The sequence below is a fragment of the Pagrus major genome, chromosome 6 (genome assembly GCF_040436345.1).
Source record: "Pagrus major chromosome 6, Pma_NU_1.0".
NCBI lineage: Eukaryota > Metazoa > Chordata > Actinopteri > Spariformes > Sparidae > Pagrus > Pagrus major.
The window spans coordinates 27,482,267-27,507,666 of NC_133220.1; the positions used below are offsets into that span (position 1 = coordinate 27,482,267).

A 25,400-nucleotide genomic window follows, 5' to 3' on the forward strand; every position below is an offset into this window, starting at 1 on the left:
GGGCTTTACATGTGTTTTCTCATGGAGAAGGATTGATGATGTGTCTTAACTCAAACTTTTACTAGATCTTTTATTTGACCATCTGATGGCCTTATGCACCTTACACTAAGGGGTACTTTGTTACTAGCACCTCAGCTCAGTAGCTTGTGAGCTGAGGTACTCTTTTACTCAAGTCCTTGGTTGTTTCAAGAGCCTGAGCAAGAAATGAAATACGCTAATGAAACATTTTTGGTTGTACACTCCCGATGAAAAAAAAAAGTAAATAATGAAATAATTTGCAAGCAAACTGTGTTCACCAACAAAGGTTTTATTCCTCAACTTTCCCAGTCTTTTGTTGCCCCTGTCCCAACTTGTTTGAGACATGTTGCTGAGATCAAATTCAGAATAAGAGATGTTAATGATTAATCATTAATCCATTAATTGCCGTTAAAAATTTAACCAATGAAAATTGTGTAAAACAACAATCATAGATGGGCAAAAATACATAAAAAAGTACGAAATATATCAAAATAAAAATACCAGTATGAGAAAATGTTTTCAATTAAATACAAGTAATGTCATTTAAAACATATTAAAAGACATTTTTTTCATTTTGCATCAAATATAGATCAAGTTAGTGGTTTAGACAGTTTTCTAATGGAAAAAAAAAAAGTCAAACGTATCATTAGTGATTAACTGATAATCGATTGTTATGGCAGCAAACTATCAATTGAAAAATTGCTTAGAATTTGTATCCCTATTCGGAATAAGCATATATTAATGATGAATGTTAATGAGGTAAAACACTATATATATTGCATTTGTCCCGTTTTCAATTCAAAAAGGATTAGAAAATTATCACATTCTGTTTTATTTGCTCGACGCAGCATCTCAACTTTTTTGAATCAGGGTTTTATATACAGTATTTCTAATGGGCTGAGTGTTGCGTTACTACTAAAGACAAATGTATATCAATTTTTCATACCTCTTTTAGGTCACGTCTTAGAAGGCACAGAAATAGAGGTGCTACTGAAACTTGACTGCAGCGTGCCATAGCAGCATTGCATTACACACATCAATTATTGATTCTTATTGACTTGTGCTTTCCCTATTTACTGCTGAAGAGCATGGTACATTTCCGGAGGCATAAATGAGTATTGTCTTAAACTATAACCAAACAAAATGACTGGATATCTGATTGTAGAGACAGTAAATATCCACAAGTGTGACAGCTCAATTTAAAAGGACAAGTATCTTCAACAATTTTAATCAGAACTTCTAGATAATATGTTATATAACTTCAAGGTCCAAAAGTTTGTTTTTCACAACTACAGCTTGGCACTCAGGCTGTCACACACACAACAAAAAGGTTAAAAGCTTGGGCATGAGACTAGTGGATCTGGGTCATTGGTTTTGGAAAGACAGCAGGAGTTAGCGTGCCATTCTCTCGGTGTCCCAGTGGAGCACCCATTACAAAAACTTTGGACTTTCTGATCACTCTCTGCACAGCTCACTCGGTATGGGGCCTCAGGATTCAAATCCTACTTTCCATGAGACATTAACTGGTTGTGAGTCACCCATCTGCCACAATATAAAGTCTCCCCTAAGAGTTGTCATTCAAGTTAAAGGGAATCAGTGGTCCATGTCGGATATTTTTTTTTTTTTATGTTTTGATTGAGGAGGAGAAAGATTTTAAGCTATTTGTCCTCAGCGGTAATAGAACAAATCAATCTGTGTCCACTTTAGGAGAGTTGGACCACTTTTCAGCACATGAGAGGAGTGAGAGGACTTTCTATATAGCATAGCTGCAATTGAACTGTCAACTTAACCACTTCATGGTTAAGTGAGTGTAGCAGAGAGGAGAATACTGGTTGGTGTACAGTATATATATATGTGTGTGTGAGAGACTTTTTGTGTTCATATGGGCAAACTTACCCCACGCATGTCATTCATCTGTGTCTGTGCATCCATGCTTGACTGGTTCTTTCTATTGTGTATGCAGGGAACCAAGGACTCACAGTGGGATATCAGCACCACACAGAAATCCATTGGAGTCACTCCTGGTCAGCTCAGATACCCCAACCATCCATATCCCCTGCGCAGAGCCATACCCTGTGTTCATTACACTGGAAAGCCATGAAACAGAGCTCCATCCAGGGCTGGCTTTACACCCCGCTCCCCCCCTTGCACCCCTGAGAGTCAGACCTCGCCAGTCTCAGTTTGCATTTCAGCCCAACAGATCACTTAAAGAGATTACTGATCTCCCTCTTTGTTCTTATTCTCCATCACATTCATGTATGACCTAACAAGGCCCGAGAGTGAGCCGTACACATGCACGCGAGAGCATGAAAGGACACAGTGTGTATCTGAAGAAATTAAGCATCAGTAGATGCTCGCTTGCATGCTTAAATGGTGAGCCAGCCATAGTCGCAAAGTGTGAGAAACACACACACACACAAGGACACTGACCACAGCTTGGCGCACAAATGGAGATGAGAAGATATAGCAGTTCTGAAGTGCACTGTGGGAAATAGAGAGGCTGATTTATTAAGCCGACCGCAAATTACTGTAAGAGTTGCAAAAATTTGCGTTGGCGCATATTTTCAATTTAGCTGTGAATTTACTAACACCCGGGATGTAAGTGGTCACAGCCACAGTCGAGTTCAGTTGAACGCAACGCTGCTATTTAAGACCTGATGCTGAGCTATTTAACACGTGTCTTGTCCATTTCTGGAAAGCAATGGAGCGCAAAAGGAAAGTGTAAGTTCTCTGCCACTGAGCCTGAAATATTGGTTGAAGAAACCAATAAAAATATTTCTGAACCACAGTCATGCAATTATCTCTACTGCAGTGGACAATCCGCAATGATAAATCATTTTCATCCTCCATTTGTATAAAGTTCCTTTCCCTCTGCACATTCACTGTTCTGCACTTCAACATAGAAATGTCCCGAAATAGATTTTACAATAACCCAAACATGCAATTTTGTGCAGTGCCACATTTCATTTGCCAGGAGAAAACTTCAATAACTTTGTCATAACTACGAACAAATTCTATCTGACTTTTTTGCGTCTAGAAAAAAAACCCAGTAAATCCCGAGAGATAAGTAAATCAACTCTTGAATGCGGCCTGGGTTTTATTAAGCTGTCTGCTCCTACTTCCCAAGTTTTCTGTCTCTCCATTTCTTCCCCTACCGAGCCAGTATAGGTACTGTCATGAAAATATATATCCTCTTCCTCCTATTCAGTTTATCTTTGTCTGCATCGTAACCAGGGCCAGTGGAAGCAGCACCCCAGGCGCTGGAGCCCAAACGCAGCAGTAAGAGTGGCACCTTCCTGGCTGACAACCAACCTGGATGCACTATCAGAGAGCCACTGCTGTAGTTGGAGAGGACACTGAATAAAATATAAAGCTGAGGGTGGAAAATATACACAGTATGTATAGGGCAGTTTGGTGTGTGGGAAGGAAGCAGAACAGGGGATGGAAGCGAAAGCTATGTGTGGGTGCATACAAATGTGTGTTAAACCATCTTTGTTCATGCGAGCACAATGTATTTGGGTAACAAGAATAAAATTAGAGCTTCAGTCTTTTCCTTGCATGGCTTTATGTGGGTGTGTAGCTACAATAATTCCTAATTTAACCAATAAAGTAAAAATTAATAGATTAAAACAAAGAAAACAAAAAAATGTATGCGAAACATGAGAAACTGAACATGAGAGGCTGTGAAACAAATTAGCGCGGATGAGTGCATGATGAAAAACCGAGCAGGCACAGCCACTAAGCTCAAAAAAACACAGGCTTCCACATCTAAGCATAAAGATGCGATTAAACAGGAAAAAACTTCAACCCTGATTAGCCACAGCCATTTGCACGTCCTGTAGCAGGGCCAGAGAGCCATGCAGCACAAATAGGGCTGTTAAGGTTTCACAGTGTACTGTACAGCACTACAATTACACAGTAATTACAACCAACCACAGTTTACAAAACCCAACAACTCATTATCAAATTAATAGAGCATTACATTAAGAAAGAAATACATGTGTGTAAATCTATACAACAGAACAGTTGTGCAGCAGAGTGATGTTGTGGCCACGTGTTTAAAGGACAAACAGCTCATTTCCTACTGTGTGTATTTCAACAAGCTCCATGTGTTGCTGGAGCAGAGTGCACTATGAAATAAATAGAACACATCTACATATTCCACTTCATAGTGCCATGTCATCAAAAGACTGCTGTGTTACTGCACCCAAAAGAGACACTAAGCTAATCTCACATCAACTAGGCTGCAATAGGGCTGAGAATCGACCCACAGTAGTTTTTAAGTAACGACCTAAGTGTGTCTGCAGCACTGACAGCAGCAAGTGTTGAAAACTAAAAAGTAAAATAAAACTGAAGAAGCAAAAGTAAGAATTGATGCTTTGCTGGGTCTCATTTACTTAATACTTTGATCAGATATTTCCAGATTTACATCATATATTTGCCAACATGTACAATATTTTATATTGGCAAAGGCTATGGCTGCTTCTGTTCATACACCATTAAAAACAGTTTCAGAGGTCTGGCTTGTTGTATCAAATCAAAAAAGAGATTCACAAACAAAAACAAAAAAAACATAATTCCCTGAAAATAATATTTAAATTTATGTTTAAATGAAAGCTATGAAATGTAGGGGAATATCTGTACTTCTGTAAAATTTGATGCCTCTTCACTCTGATGTTTTCTTTTTTATTGCTAATTATCTTGTGTGGCCTGCCCTCTTCCAGGTCACCACGGTGGAGAGGAGGCCATGTGGCTCTGGCACCACTTGGCGATGCCTCGGCCTGCTCAGTCGTCCTCGTGGATCCACACACTTTACATATATTATATAATTTGTATCAGATATTCTGTCAATGCAATTTTTCAATTGTGATATTGTTGTTCTGTTCTGTACATACGACATTTATTGCATGTCTGTCCGTCTTGGGAGAGGGATCCCTCCTCAGTGGCTCTTCCTGAGGTTTCTTCCATGTTTTTTTTTCCACTGTTAAAAGGTTGTTTATTCTCAATAAGGCAAGTTTTTCCTCACTTGAATCGAGGGTCTTAGGACAGAGGATGTCGTTCACTGTACAGATTGTAAAGCCCACTGAGACAATGGGATTGTGGGCTACATAAATAAAACTGATTTGATTTGATTATCGGTACCTTAACTCAGATATCCTATTGACACTAGTGCTGTATACATTGCAGATAATTGTGCAATTCTCTCCCAAGACGGACAGACATGCAATCTGTCAAATTAATCACAATGATTTTCTTTCCTATACTGCGTAGCACTAATTGACACCAGTACAAAAACTATTTCAAACACCCTGCCTTAGATGGCCAGTTGTTCCATTCTCTTACCAAGTTGACGCAGGTGAACTGCATGGCTCCTTGTGCGTGTGTGTGTGTGTGTGTGTGTGTGCGTGTGTGTGTGTGTGTGTGTCGCCTCTACTCACTGAGTCTCTTCGCAGCCTCCAGGGCTTCAGAGGCTGTGTCGGCCACATAGAAACGCTGGACAGCCACGCCACTCTCCTGCATCAGCTTCTTGCTCTGGTACTCCTGCAGATTCAGCCATCTCCTGGGACTCAACCAGGTGCACTGGAGGGGAGGAAGGGAAGGCGGGAGGCAGAATGAGTAAGCGTGACTTGTAAGTGAAAGATAGTTAACGCAGTGCAATAACAACGTATCATCTTGATGATTTGTACTTAATGATAACAGTTTCACCCGCACTCCCCGCTGAAGTGTTTTACATTATACAGCACTAAAACATGTCTGACACCTGCCTCTGAGTGCACAGGCTACATCCTTTCTCCTCTTCCCTACTCCTTGCTCCTCGTCTCTCCCCCCTCTTTTCCAGTAATGAGGCAGGCAGTCGGGCCTAAGCTGCAGGACAGGTCTGGAGCCGTTTGCTCCATCAGCAGACGCAGGCCCTGTCAGCTCCAGCTGTTGTTGCTATTAAAAGGAAATTGGCTTTTTAATGTGACGGGGAGACACAAGCTGTGTACGAGTTAGAATCCCTCCACACCAGCACACAGTACAATGTGCATGGGTGTGTGTGTGTGTGAGTGTATGTATGGGCATGTGTGCGTGCGCGCAAATGTTTTCACAGGGAAGATCTTCAGGGAGTCGTTAAGGAGAGAAAGGCCATTAAAGGAAAGTGAAAACAAGGATTGTGAGGTAAATTATGGTTCAGCATATTAATGATGCTTCAGTGTGTGTATTTCCTCACCCAGTGAAGATTTAACTAACATGATCATAACATCTGCATTGCACTGCTTTATGTTGCTGACTAAGTTAAACTGACCTAAGCTGTTATCCACAGTTACTGTGTTACAGCTACTCAAGACATTAACTATTCAAGGACTTCTGCATGAACATAAAGGAGCATATGTGCACATTATAGTGTAGAAGATGATGACAACTTGTGATACTGTTAACATCTGATTGTATAGTATGTTGTAGGCATTATTGTATACTACCAGAATAGTATTAGTAATACTGTATCAATAAAGCAAAATCAAATGCTCCATGACACCAGCTGTGCTCAAGCCTGCGCGGTCGATATTCTGCACTTCACAACTACCACTAGTTTTGAAAAGAGGTAGCCAGCTGCTACAGGTTGGCTCTGTGCTTGTCAGTGGGAAATATGCATTTCTGTGGGGACACACAACTCACAACCTAAAATATGGCAATTGCATCAAGCAGTGCACCACAGCTTGAAATTGAATCCGCGTCCTTCGAAACTGACTGGCAAAATATATGGCAGTTGGGTGAAATTATTAGAGGCGGCGAAGACGGACAATCGACATGAGCCGGTGTTACAAGATAGAAAGTGTGAATATTCAGATAACCTTTGTAAGAATATAGAACTGTGAAAGAAAATACAAATGATAGTTTGACAAAATAATAACACAAGCAAAAATAGTGTCTTCAGTGGAACAATTTCCAAACAAAACCAAAGGTAACATTTAATAAGCCTAATTATCGGTAATAATAGGAAAGATATATTTATTCACGTAGCCACTTCCAATTTCTCTTTACTCTTCCTTCAGTTACTCATAGTAGTGAATTTTACACTTACATGAAGTCACACAATGTCTACAGGCAACATGTCTAGGCTCCATTATATGTCATGTCTCATTTAGGACATGTCAGCACTACTACAACTGCACTTACTAAACCAACATTTTGAGGTTTAGGGAACTAGAAAAAACAGCTATAAACATGGAGCATTCAGTGTTCAGCTTAACATTTAAATTACGTTTGTCAATTCCTGTGTAGTCTTCAGAAGGTTCCTTGAGTCAACAGCTTTTATGCTACATAATTTGAAAGCTGCATTTATAAGGAAGCCAAAATGAATTCCTTTGGAGGGGGGAGACATTATGTAAATACCAGAACAAAGTTCCAAAATATGTCATTTATTTGTTGTGTGTATTATATTTTTGAACTTTATAAGTTTAAAAAAATGTCTGTTGTGTTCTCATGAATAGTGATTCATTCAATATTGAGATAGCCAAAGATCACATTTAAAATGTCTGCATAAAAAACATATGAACACATGTACACATGCTTCCATGCATGCAAACATAAACCACTATAATCACTGCGTACAAGGAAAGAATGACTCCAACAGCAACAAAGATAGACGACCTGAACAAGCAAATCTTATTTAAGATTTACAACAGGAACCAAAAAACAGACAACTGTAACAACCAAGATGTTTTTGTGGACATGTGTGTGTATCCACATGCACTATGTGTGCATTTTAAGGCTGCATTTTGATTCAGTGGTGCATGGGATGTGACAAGGTCACTCAATGCCTTAAAAAGTCGTCAGTCCCTCCATCATTCATGAGGGCAAGGAAAGAATAGGAACACAAGGGTGTGGTGGAGGGTGTGAGGGGTCGAAGGGCAAAGTATTTGTTCAGTGTCCGCCAACCATTAAGTGTTGAAGGGAATCAAATGTAGCCCCAACTAACCCTTAATGGTTATTGGTGATTAAAGGCTAATGAGCTTGACATGGTCACTCTAATAGGGAACAGCAAAGCCAAACCTTTTTTATATATAATCTAAAACTAAGAGCACAATCATTGACGGGACTTAACTGAGAACAAAACCGCTCGGCTGGTTATTCACAATCCATGCCAAAACCAACCCTCTCTGTGCCACAGCACACTGTATTAGCATGCTTTCACCATTCCAGCTCTCATGAGAGCCTGTCGGGAGACCTCATTAGAGCCAAAATGGCTTGTTTTCTAGGAGAACAGTACATGTTGCTCCATATTGGCCTCTTCTCTCGCATAACCGAATACAGTAATGAGGGGCATCCACGGGTCACCTCTGCAGTCTCGTCTGCAATACCATACTATTCATATGTTTCAGTTATTACAGTTTATATGTATACATGTCAGCTCTGCTTTATATTCTATCCCCCATAGCACTCTATAAAAGCCAAGACTGATGATGCGACTCTCTCGCAGGAGTCTGGAGGGGTTCAAAGGCAGGGCAAGAAAATCTGCAAAGAAGGGAGGGGGAAAAAAAGGAAAAATTACCACAGAAGTTAGGAAAAACTAAAATAGGTCTGGACAACATGGTTCTGCCTGTTATGGAGCAAAACTTGGGTGTGTAAGACTTTCAGCATTCGCTCGTCTTCTGCCTGTCGCTCATTCTTACGTGTCCACTTTAGCGGAACATATCCCACAGCCTTAACAAGCCAAGCTGCAGAGCAAGTTTTCTCTGTTTTGTGGACTCATTTGACTGCTGTCAGGTACCTGCAGGGACTCCTCTCTTAAAACATCCACCTCCCTTGCCATTCAAACTGTTTGCCTTGGGAGGATCAGCTCTGCTGCCTGGGTGCACGTCTCCATCTGTCAGTCTATCTACACTACATTTCACTGAATGGAAATTGTAGGTGAGAGCCTGTTACAGGAAAATTTTACATGTCTTCTCAATGATCAGATCACACCGAGACATATTAACTGACAGGTCAAACCGTTAGGATTAGATTATGAACTTAGTGACCTAAAACCATCAACATATGATCAATCTTGGACTGTGATCAGATGTTGGTAAGGTGTGGAGAATAACTCTCTAAGTTCAATATGGACACAATGGTGGATACATCAGCGGTACCACACCCCACATTCAATCTCAACTCCAAACTTATGAAACTCCTAAAGCAACTTAGTGTTCGAGACAGCAATCCATCAGTGACGACACATTATCGTCACATTTGGCTTCTCTTTTAGAGAAACTGAGAGAGGTTTAAGATAACATTAGCTGCATAAATCCGCCTGCTGGCCACCGGCTCCAGCTCAACTAATTCATGCATCACTAATTTTATCCAACAATTATTTATAACATTGCCTGGAAAGATCAATGGGATCTAAACTTTAGAGTGAAAGTTCTCAACAACAGTTGCCTTGAACATTCAATCATAAAAGATTATTTCAAGGAGAAGTGAAACCATATTAGTCAATACATTAAGTCCTAGTAAGACTGAGAATACAGAGCACGTTCACTGCCTCTTAGATAGACGACCATTCAAGTCCGCAGAATCACAAACACGGTGGGAGTATGTCCTAAAACCACTGATGGATGACAATAATGTGACCTGAAAGCTGCGGCCATCAACTAAGCGGACAAGAAATTCTTCGGTCCCAATTGCTGCCGAAATGAGGACACACCTTTGTAGAGAAAGAGACACAGATGGGGCTGCACAATTTATTGTTTCAGCATTGACACTGTAAAGTGTGTGTGCGCAATAGTCACACCACATGACACTCAATGTCAGGTAAAACAAATCAACTCAGCTATGTCACATTTTAGATGTTTTTTTTATGTTTTCAAGGCATTCAAAACGAACATTCAGATTGCAGCACTTGAGAAATATTAACAATGTTGCCACTCAGTGGTCTTAACCATGGTGATTTGCGCCTACTGACATAACATACATACCCCTAATAAGATTCTCTTATTTTTCCATATTACAATACATATACATACATACATATACACACATATACATATAGATATATAGCAGAAAAACAAAATACAGCAGTTTGGTGCAGTCCTAAGCATCAATAATGTGAATCTCCCATTAGCCTTCCCAAACCAGCTAACTAGGAAGCTCAAACCAATACATATCAATTGAAATGGAATAACATAGAATAGTGAGGGTAAGGAGGAAAAGAGCCAAGCAGACTTCCCAAAATAACAGCGGCTGCTGCTTAGTGGAGAAGTCAAGTGGGGCTGGAGGTGTCCCTCCAGGCACTGACAGTTACCTTGGGCAAAACACCGAAGAATGGAAAGGCACCTAGGGCAATTTCTAGTATATACCAAACCCGCAGACAATTTCTATCAAAGGTGGCCTCTCACTCGGTACTCTAATAACAACATACCTTCCTACGTATGCAGCCTCCATGGAGCTGGTCATCCAGAGACGTATTTTTATTTTACAACTGTCTGCTGGCGTTTGTCTTCTGCATAGTGTTGCCTATAAATGTACATATTCGTAATATATTTATAACAATACACTTTATTTATAAAGCACTTTTCTAAACACAGCTACTAAGTGATCTATAGTAAAAACTAAAAAAGCACATCTGAGAGAAACTGTCAAATTTACAGCAAAGAGACAACATTCAGCTGCCAGACTGGTAAATAACTGGTTCACTATGCAGCACATTATTCAGTTCCGTTTATGGCCATTGTGGCCTGTGTAGCCTAATTTGAGTTATTTACCTTCTGTAGACACACAGCTTTTGTTTGTTTCTTGTACTGTATTCATCTTTAGTCTATTACCTTTTACAAGTTAAACATTAGTACATAACTACATAGATATGCAGAAACCATTCGCAGCTGAGCGCGTAATAAATATTGAATACAAAAAGCAATGTTGTTGTGATTCTGGTAGTGATCCTTCCCATACTTTATACTTGATTTTACCTTTAGATGAGGCAACAAAAACATGTTTGAGGCTCTGTGCCAAATCCAATTATTAATAATAATGGCATAGTAATAAACTGTAACACAAGCCCTTCGATATTTTACAGTAGACTTTATTTCTCAATTGTCCCTGTGTGACTCTTCTTATTGCTGTTTTAATGTTGTTACATTTAAAATATTTTCAGGCTTCTTGTTTAATTTCAGAAATACTTCCATTCCCTACTAGTGAATGAGAGCAAATCATATTGCTACACAAGCCTAGCCCATGTCTGCTATGTGTAGCATCAGGGATGCAGATGACAAATCTTATCAGCAACAAATTGTAATTTTATACTTAATGATTTTTAATACACTGTAATAACTTTTGACTTTTGAACAGCATATTTGAAGCATGTAATTGTTGTTTTTTTGGTGGGTTTTTTTTACCCCTCAAAGTGCATACAATAGCACTTTGCTAAAGGGACATGTTCACTTTCTTCGTTTGTAAGAGTGCAGCTCATATTACTGAGGTGAAAAGCAAAAACAAATATTAAATACTGCAACTGTTGACTGATACAACAAAGGATGATGTTTGACTTTTTCACCTGGCTGGCATGACAGATGACACATGACTGACGGGATGTATTAATTAACTTTTTGAACGTCACCTGCTTTGAAATCAGTCCTGTGTGAGTACTGTATTCTTCATTATGCTCCGATGATGGCCTAATGCCAACATCTCAGTTACTAATGAGCAGAGGAATAGCAAAGACAACTCTTTTCTCTTCTTGTTGTCTGCCCTCCTATTGTGCTACGAAGATATTTTGACACGTGTAGGTATTCTTGACAGCTGAAATTCATCACTAGAAAGACAAAGTGATGCTTGGTATTACCCCCAGATGGTTGTTAAATCTGTCACGGCAATGTCAAGCAATGCGCTAATACACCCTACATGTAGGCACATCTGGTTCAATGATCCAGAGTAAGAAGAACAAAGACGAAAACAGGAGGCCTGTTGCTTTACCTGCCAACACCTTCTGTAAGTGATGTTCTCGTTATTTACGAAACCAGATCGAACCCCATGAAACTGTGCAGCATGCTGCTTCTCTAATGAAAAGAAATCTAATTTGTGATATCATTAAAAGTACTATTACCCATTTTACTTTGAGGTGGCAAAGTATGAGGAGATATTTTAGACATCCAGGGTTTCAGATGGTGACTGGCAGCTGAAGTGAAAATGCTCTCTCAATAGGACAGGTTTTTCCTGGCATACAGCGTTCTGTGCGCTGGTGTCACATGTACACCTGGTTTTGAGACTGATTAGAGAAACTCTAGTTCTCGCTCAGTCCTTCGCCTCTTTTTTGTGCAGCTGATGTAACGAAGCATTCAGATACAGGGTTGGTATTACCTTGGCAATGCTTTGAAGCATTCGATTCAGACCTTCAAAACATAAACCTATATTATTGTGAAATTATTCAGGGTACTCTCGACTCTCTATCACCAGGGTTTTCTCTACCATTATAAAGTTTCTGCGAGAGCATCAAAACTAACTCACAGATCTCATGAAATTTTTTTGAAATAAAATAAAATCAAGAGGAATTTAAGCCCTAGTTACAAAGTACATTCAAACAGGGCAGCTACTCTATTGTGCAACTCTTAATAGGCATATAGTATAAAGAAATCCCTCTTGTAAAATACTCTACTTCAAAATCCCCTTCAGACTCATCATGACCACACTTATGTTTCAGTCACTCCAAGTCAAGTACTTAAAGCTATCAGACAGTTAAGTCATGATACTAAGGAATAATCTCTTTGACTGCTACATGTCTGCCCTGAAAGAAAGCAGTAAGTGGTGAATGGTAGTACGGTTGCAAGGCAGGCAGGCAAGCAGGCAGCTGGTCTGCAGTCCCCTGAGACGCTCTCTCTACAGTAATTATCATCAGTAGCACTCTGGAGACAGTCCTACCCCACTCCCTCTACCTAACTACTGCTCTACTTGTTCTCAATACACACACACACAGAATATGAGAATACACACACGGGATGTGCTGTACACACTGTGGTAAAAACAAAATTGTATGCTCTGACATTAGCCCTTGATGAAATAAATATTCACAGTGAACTCCTATACACACAAAAGCACTCAAGATACTTTCTCATGAATGCGTCCAAGTGACAAGAAGTGGGGCACAGCGGCAAAAAGCGAGTGGTGACAATGATAAACAGCATTGTTCTCTATTAAAATACTGCATGAGGAGAAACAAGGCGAAAGAGAACAGGTCTCATTCATTCTGCACATTAAAGTAGTCAGGATTTTTCAGTAGCATGCCCTTAAACACAAATAAAAAAAACCCCCTGCAAAGTGGTAATGGAAATGCAAGCTCACATTAGTTACAAGGATGTATGAATGGATAAGCAAATAAGCTCTGTCTGCTTTTGCTTTGCAGTTTTGTTCAGATAAGCCATTCTGATGAAAAACACTCGGCTCACGGTGAAAACACCAGAGGCTGTTTCCAAAAAGGTCCACAAAACATGTACCTGGCTTTCCCTTTAGGTGAGGAACACGTGAATTTCCAGGAGATCCCGGAGGTAAAAATACACCACGACTCAAACCCATGAAGACATGCAGTATTAATGTGACACAGCCCCCAAAATAGCCCATCATTGTCTCCATCAAGTTTTACACTGTGACTGCATTTCCACTTTGATGCCGAGGCAACAGCAAAATCCTTTACAACAGGATTCAAATCAGGCAGAGGAGAAAAAAGCTGAAGCCATATTAAGGAAGCACTTATTCCGTGAAAGAATTTTGCTTTCAGCAGGCTTGCAGCAACAGTCTTGACATTCAGCGAATGATCCCCAAATGTCACGCACACCATGGCAGGGGTGGATACTAACTTTGTCTTCTTTCTTAGAAAAGTGCTTTTTCTTTAAAGCCAAAAACAAAATGTCCTACTTTCAGTCAGATCTTAATGGTTTCTTTGATTAATGTTTTGATCAAAGTGTCTAACTTTGAGAACACTCACAGCGAGGTGCAGCCCAGTTACATTATCAGTCCGTCAAAATTAAAACATGCTGGTGTAAGAAGGGGGGGACAACATTTGATAGCCTAAATAAAGCATGGTGTAATGGAGAAGAGTTGTGCAATATGTTTTAATTTTGATGGGTTAGCATTAGATTAATTAAATCACCACTTTCAGATGCTGCCCTCAGGGCAAGAGTACAGAGTCCCCTGTGCTAAAAAGAACATTTATAGAAAATCATTTGTCCCTGTTGCCATAAAATATCTTAATCAGTAAGGACAGCCTCCCAGCACACAGCACTTTATATCTGGTTCAGTCCTTCACATAGTCCTTGTGCTATTTTAATGTAGCTTATACTCATGTTTGGCATTTTGTTATTTGTTTTTTTTTTTGTACCTTTTTGGACACGCTAAGACAAGTTATGCATGCAAAAGGTAGACAATAAAGTATTTTCTATTCTATTCAAAATTGAAATAAAAAATTCCAAATCATAAAAAAAACATTTATATATGTTATATGACATGCAAAAATAGTTTATGTTTATGAATAGGGGTATCACAATTTTGATTCTGAATCAAAAATAGATGGATATGAGCTATCAATATTAGATTATTGAAAACAAAAGCAGGTTTGGCAATTCTCCCAGGATTTTTTTCTCTCCATCCCTTCTTACTTGCTTGTGTCTAATAAAATAATTTTTAAAAAGACCACACACCTAGCTTACCGGTAGCCTGCAGCTGTACCTCCAGACACTTGAACGAATACAATCAACTGACTGGTACTGGAGTTATAGTTTATTTTCTTTTTCAGAGATCCTTTATTGATTTGTTTGGGCAGAGGGACATATTTGAGAAACCTAACTTTGTAACAAAGTTTTTGTTAGGTTAGGTTCTTTTAATTTTTTTTTAATTTAACCTGTATTTCTTCAGGAAGAGTTCACTGAGAGTGATGCTCTCTTTTCCAGGAACGCCCTGATCAGTCACACATTTACACATTCACACCAGGAAGCTGCGCAGTACAATGAGCAGCTCTGCCGTAGTGGTTGGGGGTTAAGGGCCTTGCTCAAGGGCACCTCAGTGGTGGTAATGAAGGAGGGGCAAGTGCATGCCTTTCACTTTTCCCTACCAAATTTCTATCTTTTGTTGATTATTCTTGAATCCCCGAAAAGAGGTATTTTTTGTTGAACTCTGACATCTTTATACATGTTGAATACTATTTGAGCTTGTCTAAGCCCAACATACAAAAAGCCACCAGGATAAAGTCAAGCTGTTGTAAAATATCGCTATATCTAGAAGAATATTAAAATGTAAAAGACAGTTGTCAGGGCATGGTTTGTTCAACTTTACAAATCCAGATCAGATAGTCTAGGAAAGGCCAGTGCCGATTAAAACAAAAAAATCTAATGTGAATCGAATCATGGATTTGGAGAATCTTGACACCTCTGTTCAAAAATGTCATACAACCTTTGACATTTGAGGTCTCATTCACATCCATATACTGTTTACTGTACTTATATTGTCTCCTACAGGTGATATTTAGTAGCGTAAATTGTGTTTTTAAAACACTCAAACATATTGGTATAACTGTAACATTCAATTGAGAGGATTTTTGGAAATATTAGAAAAAAAGAAAAGGGAGGTTAATGTTTAGACAATTAGCAAATGTTGAGACTGTTTGTAAAAATGTAGAACAAAACCAGCATTAAAAATGATGATGTAGCATATTTGCATAATTTGACGCCAAACTATTCGGTGGAAAAATTAGACAAGGTTAAAGACAATAACTCACAAAGTCATTTCCTAAAAACAAATTCACATTCAAAAAACATTCACAAGTTAAAAAAAAAGAACAAAGAAATCTGAATCATTGAAATGTGCTGAATAAACTATGTCTCCACACTGCCGCTCTCGTCATAGAGCACTTCGAGTGGCTGTGCCCTCATACAAAGACACTGAGGACAGGCAGTGCTACGGCAGCAGCTGCATCAGATTGCGAAGTCCTTGTCGCAGCTGTACTTATCCACAAGTGGCACTGAAGGACAAAATCTTGGTATCGTCAACACTACTCCCAAAACACTTCTTCGGCTGCTCCATATGGTATTCAGCACGACATCATGCAACATCAGGACTTCTCCTACGAGGCACAAGATTGTGCAGTCTCGTGTTTGGTTGAGAGCAGCACGCACATTGTCAAACCACACTTGTTGTGAGAAGTGTCATCATAGTTAGGGGATGTCTGATCTTGGCACTTTGCAAAGTCATTTCGAGACACGCCAGTACTTTGTCGTTTGCCCTTCTGTTAAACTTAAGGAGTCAATATCCTAGGGCTAATTTAAAGCAGTTGTCTTTATCACTATGAAAGAGTGGAACAATGTCAAAAAGTCACCATCTGACAGAGTAGCTCTGGATCCCATGGAAATTTATTAGAGCCATAAGCCTTAATTTACAGGGGAAGGTTACAAAGCAGGCAATCACCTTTGATCAGGCCCATAAACAGCAGCCAGTCAATGCTGCGCTGCTCGTTAATCTGTCACTCAAAAATTCAAAGGGTTGACATCGCAGGTCAAAAAACGCATTTGTTTCTTGAATGGAGGTGAAGGCAGACAGGATCCAGCCAACAGTGAGTGAAGATGTGATTCTGCCCTGGCAGTTGGTAACACTAAGGGAACATTATCTCTGAACACAATCCATCTATCTGAGGACGTCAGCGCTGTCGTTTTAACAATCCAGCAAATGGCATCTTATATTAACGCCATCAAATTCATACAGGCAATAGTTAATTTCCATAGTAATTAATTATGAATACATCAAGTCATTATGGTAAAGATGACAAGTAGTTGAATGCAGTAATTAATTTGATTGCTCATTTGTGATGTATCCTGGTATTGAATTTAATCCATAAAATTATTGCGATTTAAAGCTGCCAAAAGACAAGTTTTCTGCTTTAATGTATCATTATAAAGTAAATGTTAAACTGATAGATAGATAGATAGATAGATAGATAGATAGATAGATAGATAGATAGATAGATAGATAGACAGATAGACAGATAGACAGATAGACAGATAGACAGATAGAATAATTAAGCCATCTGTGTTTACATTAAACATACATAAACCTCGCTATCAATATACAATTTTGTCTGCCACCGGGCCGGAAAAGGAAGTTTAACTGGGGATCCATTTCTATTATGGATCAAATGATTGCATAAACTCATGTTTTGTCCACGTGTTGTTGTTACTTGTGACTCTGAGGAAAACGATCCAGTTGTCATTGCAACAGCGGAGCCAACAATAATACCACTAGGAAACACAAGGGGGGAAAAGTTGTCTGTCTAATTTTACCTATATTACAGAGTGTGAAAGCCAGGGTTAGGCACAACATCACTACATGCAGAGCTGAAAAGACTGTTATCAATTGTTTGTTGTTTTTCAAACAAAAAACATAAATAAATCATTGGTTCCTCCAATAGCTGGCTTTTTTTGTCATCTATCTATTTTTACTTTTTAGCCTGACCAAACAGAGTATTAGAATAGGTTGCGATGGACTCTGGGCATTTTGCTGATATTTCGTTATTATTATTATAAGTAGTTAGTTTAAATAATTAGTTATTTGATTAACCAAGACAGAGAAATTATGATTTAACACTGTATTAGTAAAGAAAATGTTTGTTGCACAGCATTGTAATGTCAGGTGTATCAAATATTTTTCAACTCCAAATCTGTTTATGTGTTGATGATATTGATATCAGTACAAATCCTAAATTCATGTCCTACTGTGATTTTTCGAGCTGTGTTTTTCTGTTTGACTGACATTGGTGTGAGAACCTTTGGTACCCAGTACTCCGCTGGATGAAGTACAGCAGTGGACCTACTGGAAAAACTGCTCTGATTGATGATGTGGAACACACATGCAAAGTGGCTGCTGCTGCTGCTGCTGCTGCTGCTGCTGCTGCTGCGTGATCCAATCAATATCTTATAGGACACCTGAACAAGATCCTTCATCACTCACCACCCTTCAGAGGTCAATAAAAAAGTAACAAATTACTTTATAGAGTTCCCCCCCCCAACAGTTCACCCCCCACACCCCCCCCCAACAGTTCATAAATTATGAATACAGATGAAGCACTGTGAAGAGCTGCATTAAGGCGGGAGAGAACGGTAGGAATTCAGGATTTACCTTGAGCACAAGACACTATCCCACTCACACAGAGCCTATCATCATTAACCAGTCTCAATGGCTGGACAAAGTGCAGCTCCATAGGGGAAACTCTCAATATGTCATTCCCAGAGAGTCTATCCCAAAAAAAAAGAAAAGGCGGATACTTTTCTAGCTACTGAGGCTAAGGCATCATTTTAAGCAGGCATATTCATGAGGAAATGCAAATCATTATTGATGTGGCCTGCGTGACACTCCTGTGAGAACAGGAAGGAGAAGCTTACAGGACACCAATCAGAGTAAGAGTTCAGAGGGGCCTTTGAGATCACTTTAGGACTCTGAACGTCCTCCTAGTGTCTGTCCTTCTAATGACCACAGGGTATTCCTCTCCCATCAAAATCTGCCTTAGTGGATTTTTATCCAAAAAAAAGAAAGGAAAAAAAAGAAGAAGAACAAAAAGCACAAGCACTACAGAAAGTGCAGCAGAAATAAGTGTTAAAGTGAAACAAAGCAGACCTTTAAGAAAACTTAAAACCTGATGCACTGAGGCACTTTTCACAGTAAAAGCCGTGTGAAGACAAGTGAAGACAGCTGACTCTATTTTTAGCCACGCTAGTGGTGCTGCTCTAGTGATGGCAAAGTCTGTCTGTTGATCTTAGGTGCACTTTGTGCATAGTGATAATTAGAAAATGTTGCCAAAGACTTAATTAAGACAGTGAACATGATGAAAATGTTATGTTAATTTCTTAATTTTTTTTTGTCGTTTTGTTTTTTAAACCAACGAGATTTAAAACATTCGGCATTTGATGCCTCTGGTGCTTTCAGGTTTGTTTTGGTGGATGTGTCCTCTAAAAAAGGGAATTGTTTAGTGTTTCGTTTTTTCAGATAAAGTAAAGGTTTACTTTGCAGGATTTGTTAGTTACTGTTTGTAAACAAAACATTCAAAGTTGGCCCAACCTCCCTGGGGAAACCTCATACTTACTTGCAAGCTAACTAAGCTAACCACTGGCATCTACCTGTCCAACAGAAAACAGGCCAACTCAGCATTGCTCTTCATCCCCATCCTCTCCCTCAGTGTCCAGCAAGGGGTGAAACCCAACCCCAGATTCACTCTCTTTGGAAAGAGCTTTACTGCTAGGCATTTTGCCTCGCCATATTTGCATTTTTTCCTCTCAGTCGCGCTGTTGTTGTTTGCATCTTCCTCATTATAGCTAGCCAGCCAACTTTGTTTCATACCTCTGAGTTTCAACACAACTAAGTTACGGACATATGATGCGGGTATGAAGACCTTTTAAACCCGGCACAAGGACATATGTGCGGGGTGAGGGGCGACAATTGTCTCGGCTGGGTGAGATCCGTTGGTGAGAGCGACAATAAGAAACAGCAGTGAATCGTGATGTTTCACTGATGACATCATCATATGCAAATTCGGTAGACACGGACCAACCCTACAGTATACCGCTAAATCCTCAGAATGGTAACTAATTTATATTTTTTTGTGAAAAGAAGCAATAATGAAAGTACTTAATCTGATAGCCAACCTGGCCTCGACAAGATTTAATTCAAACATTTACATATTATATACCACATTTGATATCTTTTGAACACAGCAGGCGAACGACGGTTTCCAGAGGCACTGAATATCTCATATTATACAGTGGTATCCACAGATGTCTGCTAAGGTTAAAATCCTCATTACTTGTCATGGCCAGACCCTAACCCCTTTGAAATGACACTGCCTTATTAGTGACGACAAATGACTGCAGAGTTAATTAACCAGAATGCTCCTTAAGGGGCATTATCAAATGTTTAAGAAATTAACAGATTGCCAGTTCACCAATTCTATGTAATTGATTTGTTCCCATTCAGGTTATGCACTCGTCTCTTTTCCCCATCCATTTAAGCTAACCATCCGGGGAGAATTTAAAGGGGAGCTTTATAGTGTCCACTTCCATGAGCACAGGCCGAATCAGAAGGAGCGGTACTCAGAGCGACTATCAAAATCATTGCCGTACTGATTGCGGTAGAATGTTTTTCTGCTAATGAGGTGGCAGTTTGCTACTTAGTCGCAACTCATAAATACAGGCCGTCTTGCAATTAGACAAGCGCTGTGTAGTAAGCCGTGAGAGGGGTGACACACAGTAAAGGAAATGGAGGAGGCAAAGAAGCAGAGCTGATGTGGATTTTCTGCATAAACAGCGCAGCGTGAATCACAGGCATATCTCCACTTACGGCCAGCCATGGAGCAAGGGCATGCCTCATGAAGCATTAGTGGGCCAACTCAGAAAGCCTGGACTCCTTTAATTAATAAAGTACTTGAGTACTGATGGCAGAAGTTCCTCTCTCTGCCGTCAGCTTTGGTACGGCCTGCGTAGATTTGGATGAGGAGTAATGGCAAAGATAACAGGGATGTTATACTGAGAGTAACATTGGTAACATCTGAGGCCATTTTGCCATTTGGTTTAATAAAAATTATAATGACTCATCCCCACAAACATAATACAGGTTGATCACTGTAGAGTACATGCAGGCCTTTGCATCTATTAGCCTTTACTTGCATAATGTCCATACTACTTTCGGATGATGTCAATAATCATGATGAATATTTAGCTTAAAAAGATTAGACAAATCAGGTTAGGTCACACGTGGGGCACAAAAGATGCACTTTTTTGCTCTCATTACTGCTGCCATGCACTTGTGGCTTTCTACGCCCTTGCTCCTTAAAAGCTAAGGTTGTGTCCGGGTCATTATAATACGGCGAGAGAAATGACATCTGTCTGTTAGGGAGCATGGAGCAGGGAATAGAGCAGTAGAGCAGAGACAGAGGCGGGAGCAGTAGAGCATGGCTCCAGGATTTAGATCAGTGAGATTTGCGTCATTGGCAGGTCTTTAGGCAGGGCAGGTCTAATCTCCTGCAGACAGGCTTAAGAAAGGAAAACCTGACTGTTGTGTCTCTACAGATAGGGATATCAGTAATTAGCATAGTTAATAAGAGAGGGGGTACGGACTAGGGAGTCATGTTCAAAGGTGTCGAGTCTCAGAGGAAGATAACTCAGTAATAATGAGAAGCCAATGCAAGGGTGGGCAACTGTGTCAAAGTTCATCCACATATACATTAAGGCAGGGCAATATATTGAGATTTATAACCAGATATGAGATTATATATCATCTTAGATGTTGGATATCATTAAATCATGATAAGGAAGTGTTGTCTTTTCCTGGTTTTAAAGGCTGTATTAAAGTAAAGTGATTTCATTTTATGAACTTACTGTTCTACTTGTTTTTTACTTGCCTTTACCCACTCAGTCATTATATCGACACTACTGATGATTATTTAGCAAATATCTCATTGTGTTAATATCTTGTGAAAGTAGCAATACTCATCTCTACAAATAACACAATATCAATATTGAGGTCTGCGTGGGTTCTCTCTGAGTACTCCGCCTTCCTCGCACAGTCCAAAGACATGCAAGTGAGGGAAATCAGTCATTCTAGATTGCCCGTAGGTGTGAATGTGAGTGTGAATGGTTGTTTCTCTCTATAGGTCAGCCCTGTGATGGACTGGCGACCCGCCGCTCGTAAAAGATAAGCAGTTACAGATAATGAATGAATGGTCAAAAATATTGTGATATTTGATTTTGAATAGCCTATTGGTGAACATAGCACTTCATAATTGTTTCGTGCAATTCAAAACTGTGTGTATGCATATTGTGTATTTATCAAAAACCTTAATCAGAAAACCTAGGAGATTAAAAATCTGATTGAGATCCATAGAAAATAAATGAAAAATTATTGAATTGTGTCCGTTCAATCAAGCATTTCTGTGTGCTCTTGAGGAAATGTCAATATGTCGATATATATGCACCGATCAGCCACAACTGACAGGTCATGTGAGTATCATTGATCATCTCGTTACAATGCAATGTTCTGTGAAGAAACCTTGGGTCCTGAAATGTATGTGTATGCCACTTGACACACACCACCCATCCAAACACCACTGCAAGTACACCCCCTCATGGCAAGGGCAGACACCACAGAACACCCCCAGAAGTCTTATGACTGTGTCTTGACGGGTCAGAGCTGTTTTGGCTTTACAAGGGGAACCCACACAATATTAAGCAGGTGGTTTTAATGTTGTGACTGATCGGTGTATGTATATAGTGTGTTGCAATATAGCCTAAAAATATTACATTATTTATAGGCCATATCGCCAAGCCCTCATGTACATCCAAGTCCACATATATGAACTTGTTTGCAGGCAAGTATCCTGGAGCTACATTCATGAATTGCTAACTCAACCATGGCAAATCAATGGCACTGCAGGAGTGATTAACTGGTGGTATCATGTGACTTGACATGTTCATGTTAGGTCTCTGAAAACTGTGAACAAAGTTTTATGTAAATGTTCTCACAACTTTAAAAATGATCATGGAAACAGTGTCTCTAGGACAAAAAAACTGAAGGTCAAATTCTGACATCCAGGCAAAGTGTCTAGGGCTATCTAAAGTTTAATGTCAGTTGTGAGGAGAAACTTTAGGGTAGCTCTTTCACTGGTGTCCTTATTGCCACATGTAGCCGTCATGTTGCTCTGTTACATGGCTGAGTATGAGTACACTCACTCATATAGGATCAGGCTGCCAGACTGACCCCGTCGAAACAAAGTTCATAGGGGGCGGCCCCAGGCAAACTCACTACTGAAATCCAAATCATATTTATGACATGTTTGAAGGTCTAATTTCAAAGATGATGAATAATCTTGTATGACAGCTGAGCAAAATCTTCAAAATACTGTACTTTCACTAAATTACAGCTGTCAGCAATCACCGACATTGTTTTTTCAACTAATTTTCAGCCTCAGCCCCACTTTTTCCTCATTAGCTACACAAGATCAACAGCCCAAGTTAAGCTGATAGGAGTGCATTCATTCATTGCATTCCCCATTTCAGAGGCTGCCAACATTTCCTAATGACTGCAGCCCTTCTAAATTATTGAAAAAGCCTAAGCACCTCACCAGCTACAGAAATGGCTATTAACCTTGGTGAAGCGATATTCAAATCCAGTTAGAGCTAACTTCGTCCTGCAGTATCCCTTGCGGGGAGGAAATGTAAATGTGTTCTTGCTGAGACAGATGGGGAAGCCGCCCGTCGTTTGAAGTTCCAGCAAAAGAAGTCGTTGCAAGCAGAGGGCTCTCCACCCCCCACTGTAAAATATTCAGGACCCAGTCTCATTGAGCCACCTCTCTTCCCAGTGTTTCCCTTCAAACCACGCTGGGTTTCGACACTGCTGGGTTATTACTAAGCAGGCACACCTTAAAAAAAATAAAAAAAACTTAGCAAACGTTTACAAATTCACCACTGTGCAGCGACAGTGAAAAACAGCCTGAGGATTATCTCGCTGTGCAGACAAGAATTCAAGAGATTTGATTTATGAGAGAGTGAGGAAAAAGAGAGAGGGAGAAGGAGAGAGCAGAAAGAAAAAAAACACAACATCCCACTCCCCTTTTAAGAGCATCCCGGAGCCAACCATCTGAATATTGGGATGTCCTCTGCATTGTTGTTGACAAATCGTCGCAAATTGAATTCCTCAGCTTAGCTGACACACTGTCAGAGCTGATTTGATTCTATTGTGGAGATACCTGGCTGTCAATCCGTTCAGGCTCTGATACTGTGCTACAGACCAGAGAGAATCCTTCATCATTACTCTTATCACCTGGCCCGAGTGAGAGCGCGAGAGTGAGAGAGAGACAGAGAGAGAGAGAGAGAACCCAAAGTAATTGAAGAGAAGCTGGTACAAAAAACAGTAAATGTGAGATTATACATTTTGAAAGCCTTTAGCTATTAAGGAATGCCACTACATTCTGTACACCGCTGACAACAATACATTTTCTGATAGACTTCCAGATTGTTACAGATTGCATGGAGTCTTGCATACATGCAGGTGATGTATGAACACAATACAGAGTAGGTATGCAAAGCAAAGCTGGGAAATACAACTTACATACAAGAGGATAATTCAACAATGATACATATCTATATATATATATATATATATATATATATATATATATATATATATATATATATATATATATATATATATATATATATACATATACATATATATACATATACATATACATATATATACATATACATATACATGTGTGTGTGTGTATATATGACTGATATCACAATAATTTAATACATTTATGTGGGTAAGCATTTGTTATTATTCACTTCAGCTTTTCAAGATTCTTTAATGTTAAATTTGACAATCCTTTAAATTTAAATGGATAAAGTTAATTTCTAATGCGGGTGTGTAAGACCTTGAACATTTTAGCTGCATTTTACATAACCCCTAAAGCTGCATACTCCTTGCAATTTCTTGCAGTTGTTATCTTATCCGTTAACTGCCACAATCCTAAAAATTCCTCTCAGCCACCTAATCAGGTCACCCTCTGACTTTCATATACGTTCTGAACAATGATTTAGAGACTACAAAATGTTGTCATTCTTCAAGAAGAAATGTCCTCAGTTGTTTGACCTACGCTGAAATCTGCTACACATTCAGTCAGGGTTTTAAATTAAAAAGTGCCAAACCTGGTGTCATTTTGTCTTACTTGCGTAAAAGGTCACATTCAGTACTGGCCGGTACCTTGTTGAGACCTTTCAATGCCTTCAGCCCTTTCCTGTTATCACATTTTGTAGTAATCTCTGCTTTGTACCACCAAGAAGCAGCATCTAAACTCTAAACTTCACTTTCAATCTTTCATGTTTACCTGTGCGTATCTGCACCATGTCTTTTACAAGTGAACAAAGCAACAGAATGTGGGATGTGTGTTTCTCTGATTGTCTCAGGTCTAATTCCTAGTGTTGGACACTTAACATTTTCACTCTGCTGCTTTACTGAATGGTATTACTTCAGTTGATTAAGTTGGTGGTATTTCCTGCCTTTGTTGGAATTGATTTTTGTTATAGTTAACAATGTACATGACTATGCATGCTGGACTTAAAGTAAGCTAGCCTAGTTATGGACTGTCCGACCCCCAAAAGCATCATAGTATCTCCACTGTTGCGTTGGTTTGTAAATTTCTTTCGTTTTTGTTTTTTTTGTCAGACAGAAATATGTATAAAAATAAGCATTTCTGATAAAAAAAAAAAAAAAAAATAGTTACAAACCATTGCTAAATTAAATAACTAAAATAGTCAACAGGAGCTCTAGATTGCATCCTGATGACCATATTAACTCCAGTCCTACTACTTGGGATATCCCATGCTCATTTGGAGAATCAGTAT

General features: G+C 39.4%; 1 protein-coding gene across 1 annotated transcript in view; it reads right to left on the reverse strand.

Moving 5' to 3' along the window:
- Positions 1 to 25,400, reverse strand: part of suclg2 (succinate-CoA ligase GDP-forming subunit beta) — a 102,103-nt gene that overhangs the window by 74,618 nt on the left and 2,085 nt on the right. The window contains exon 2 of the mRNA XM_073468119.1: positions 5,457 to 5,598. Coding sequence (XP_073324220.1) covers positions 5,457 to 5,598 — 142 coding nt within the window. The remainder of the gene's footprint in view (positions 1 to 5,456; positions 5,599 to 25,400) is intronic.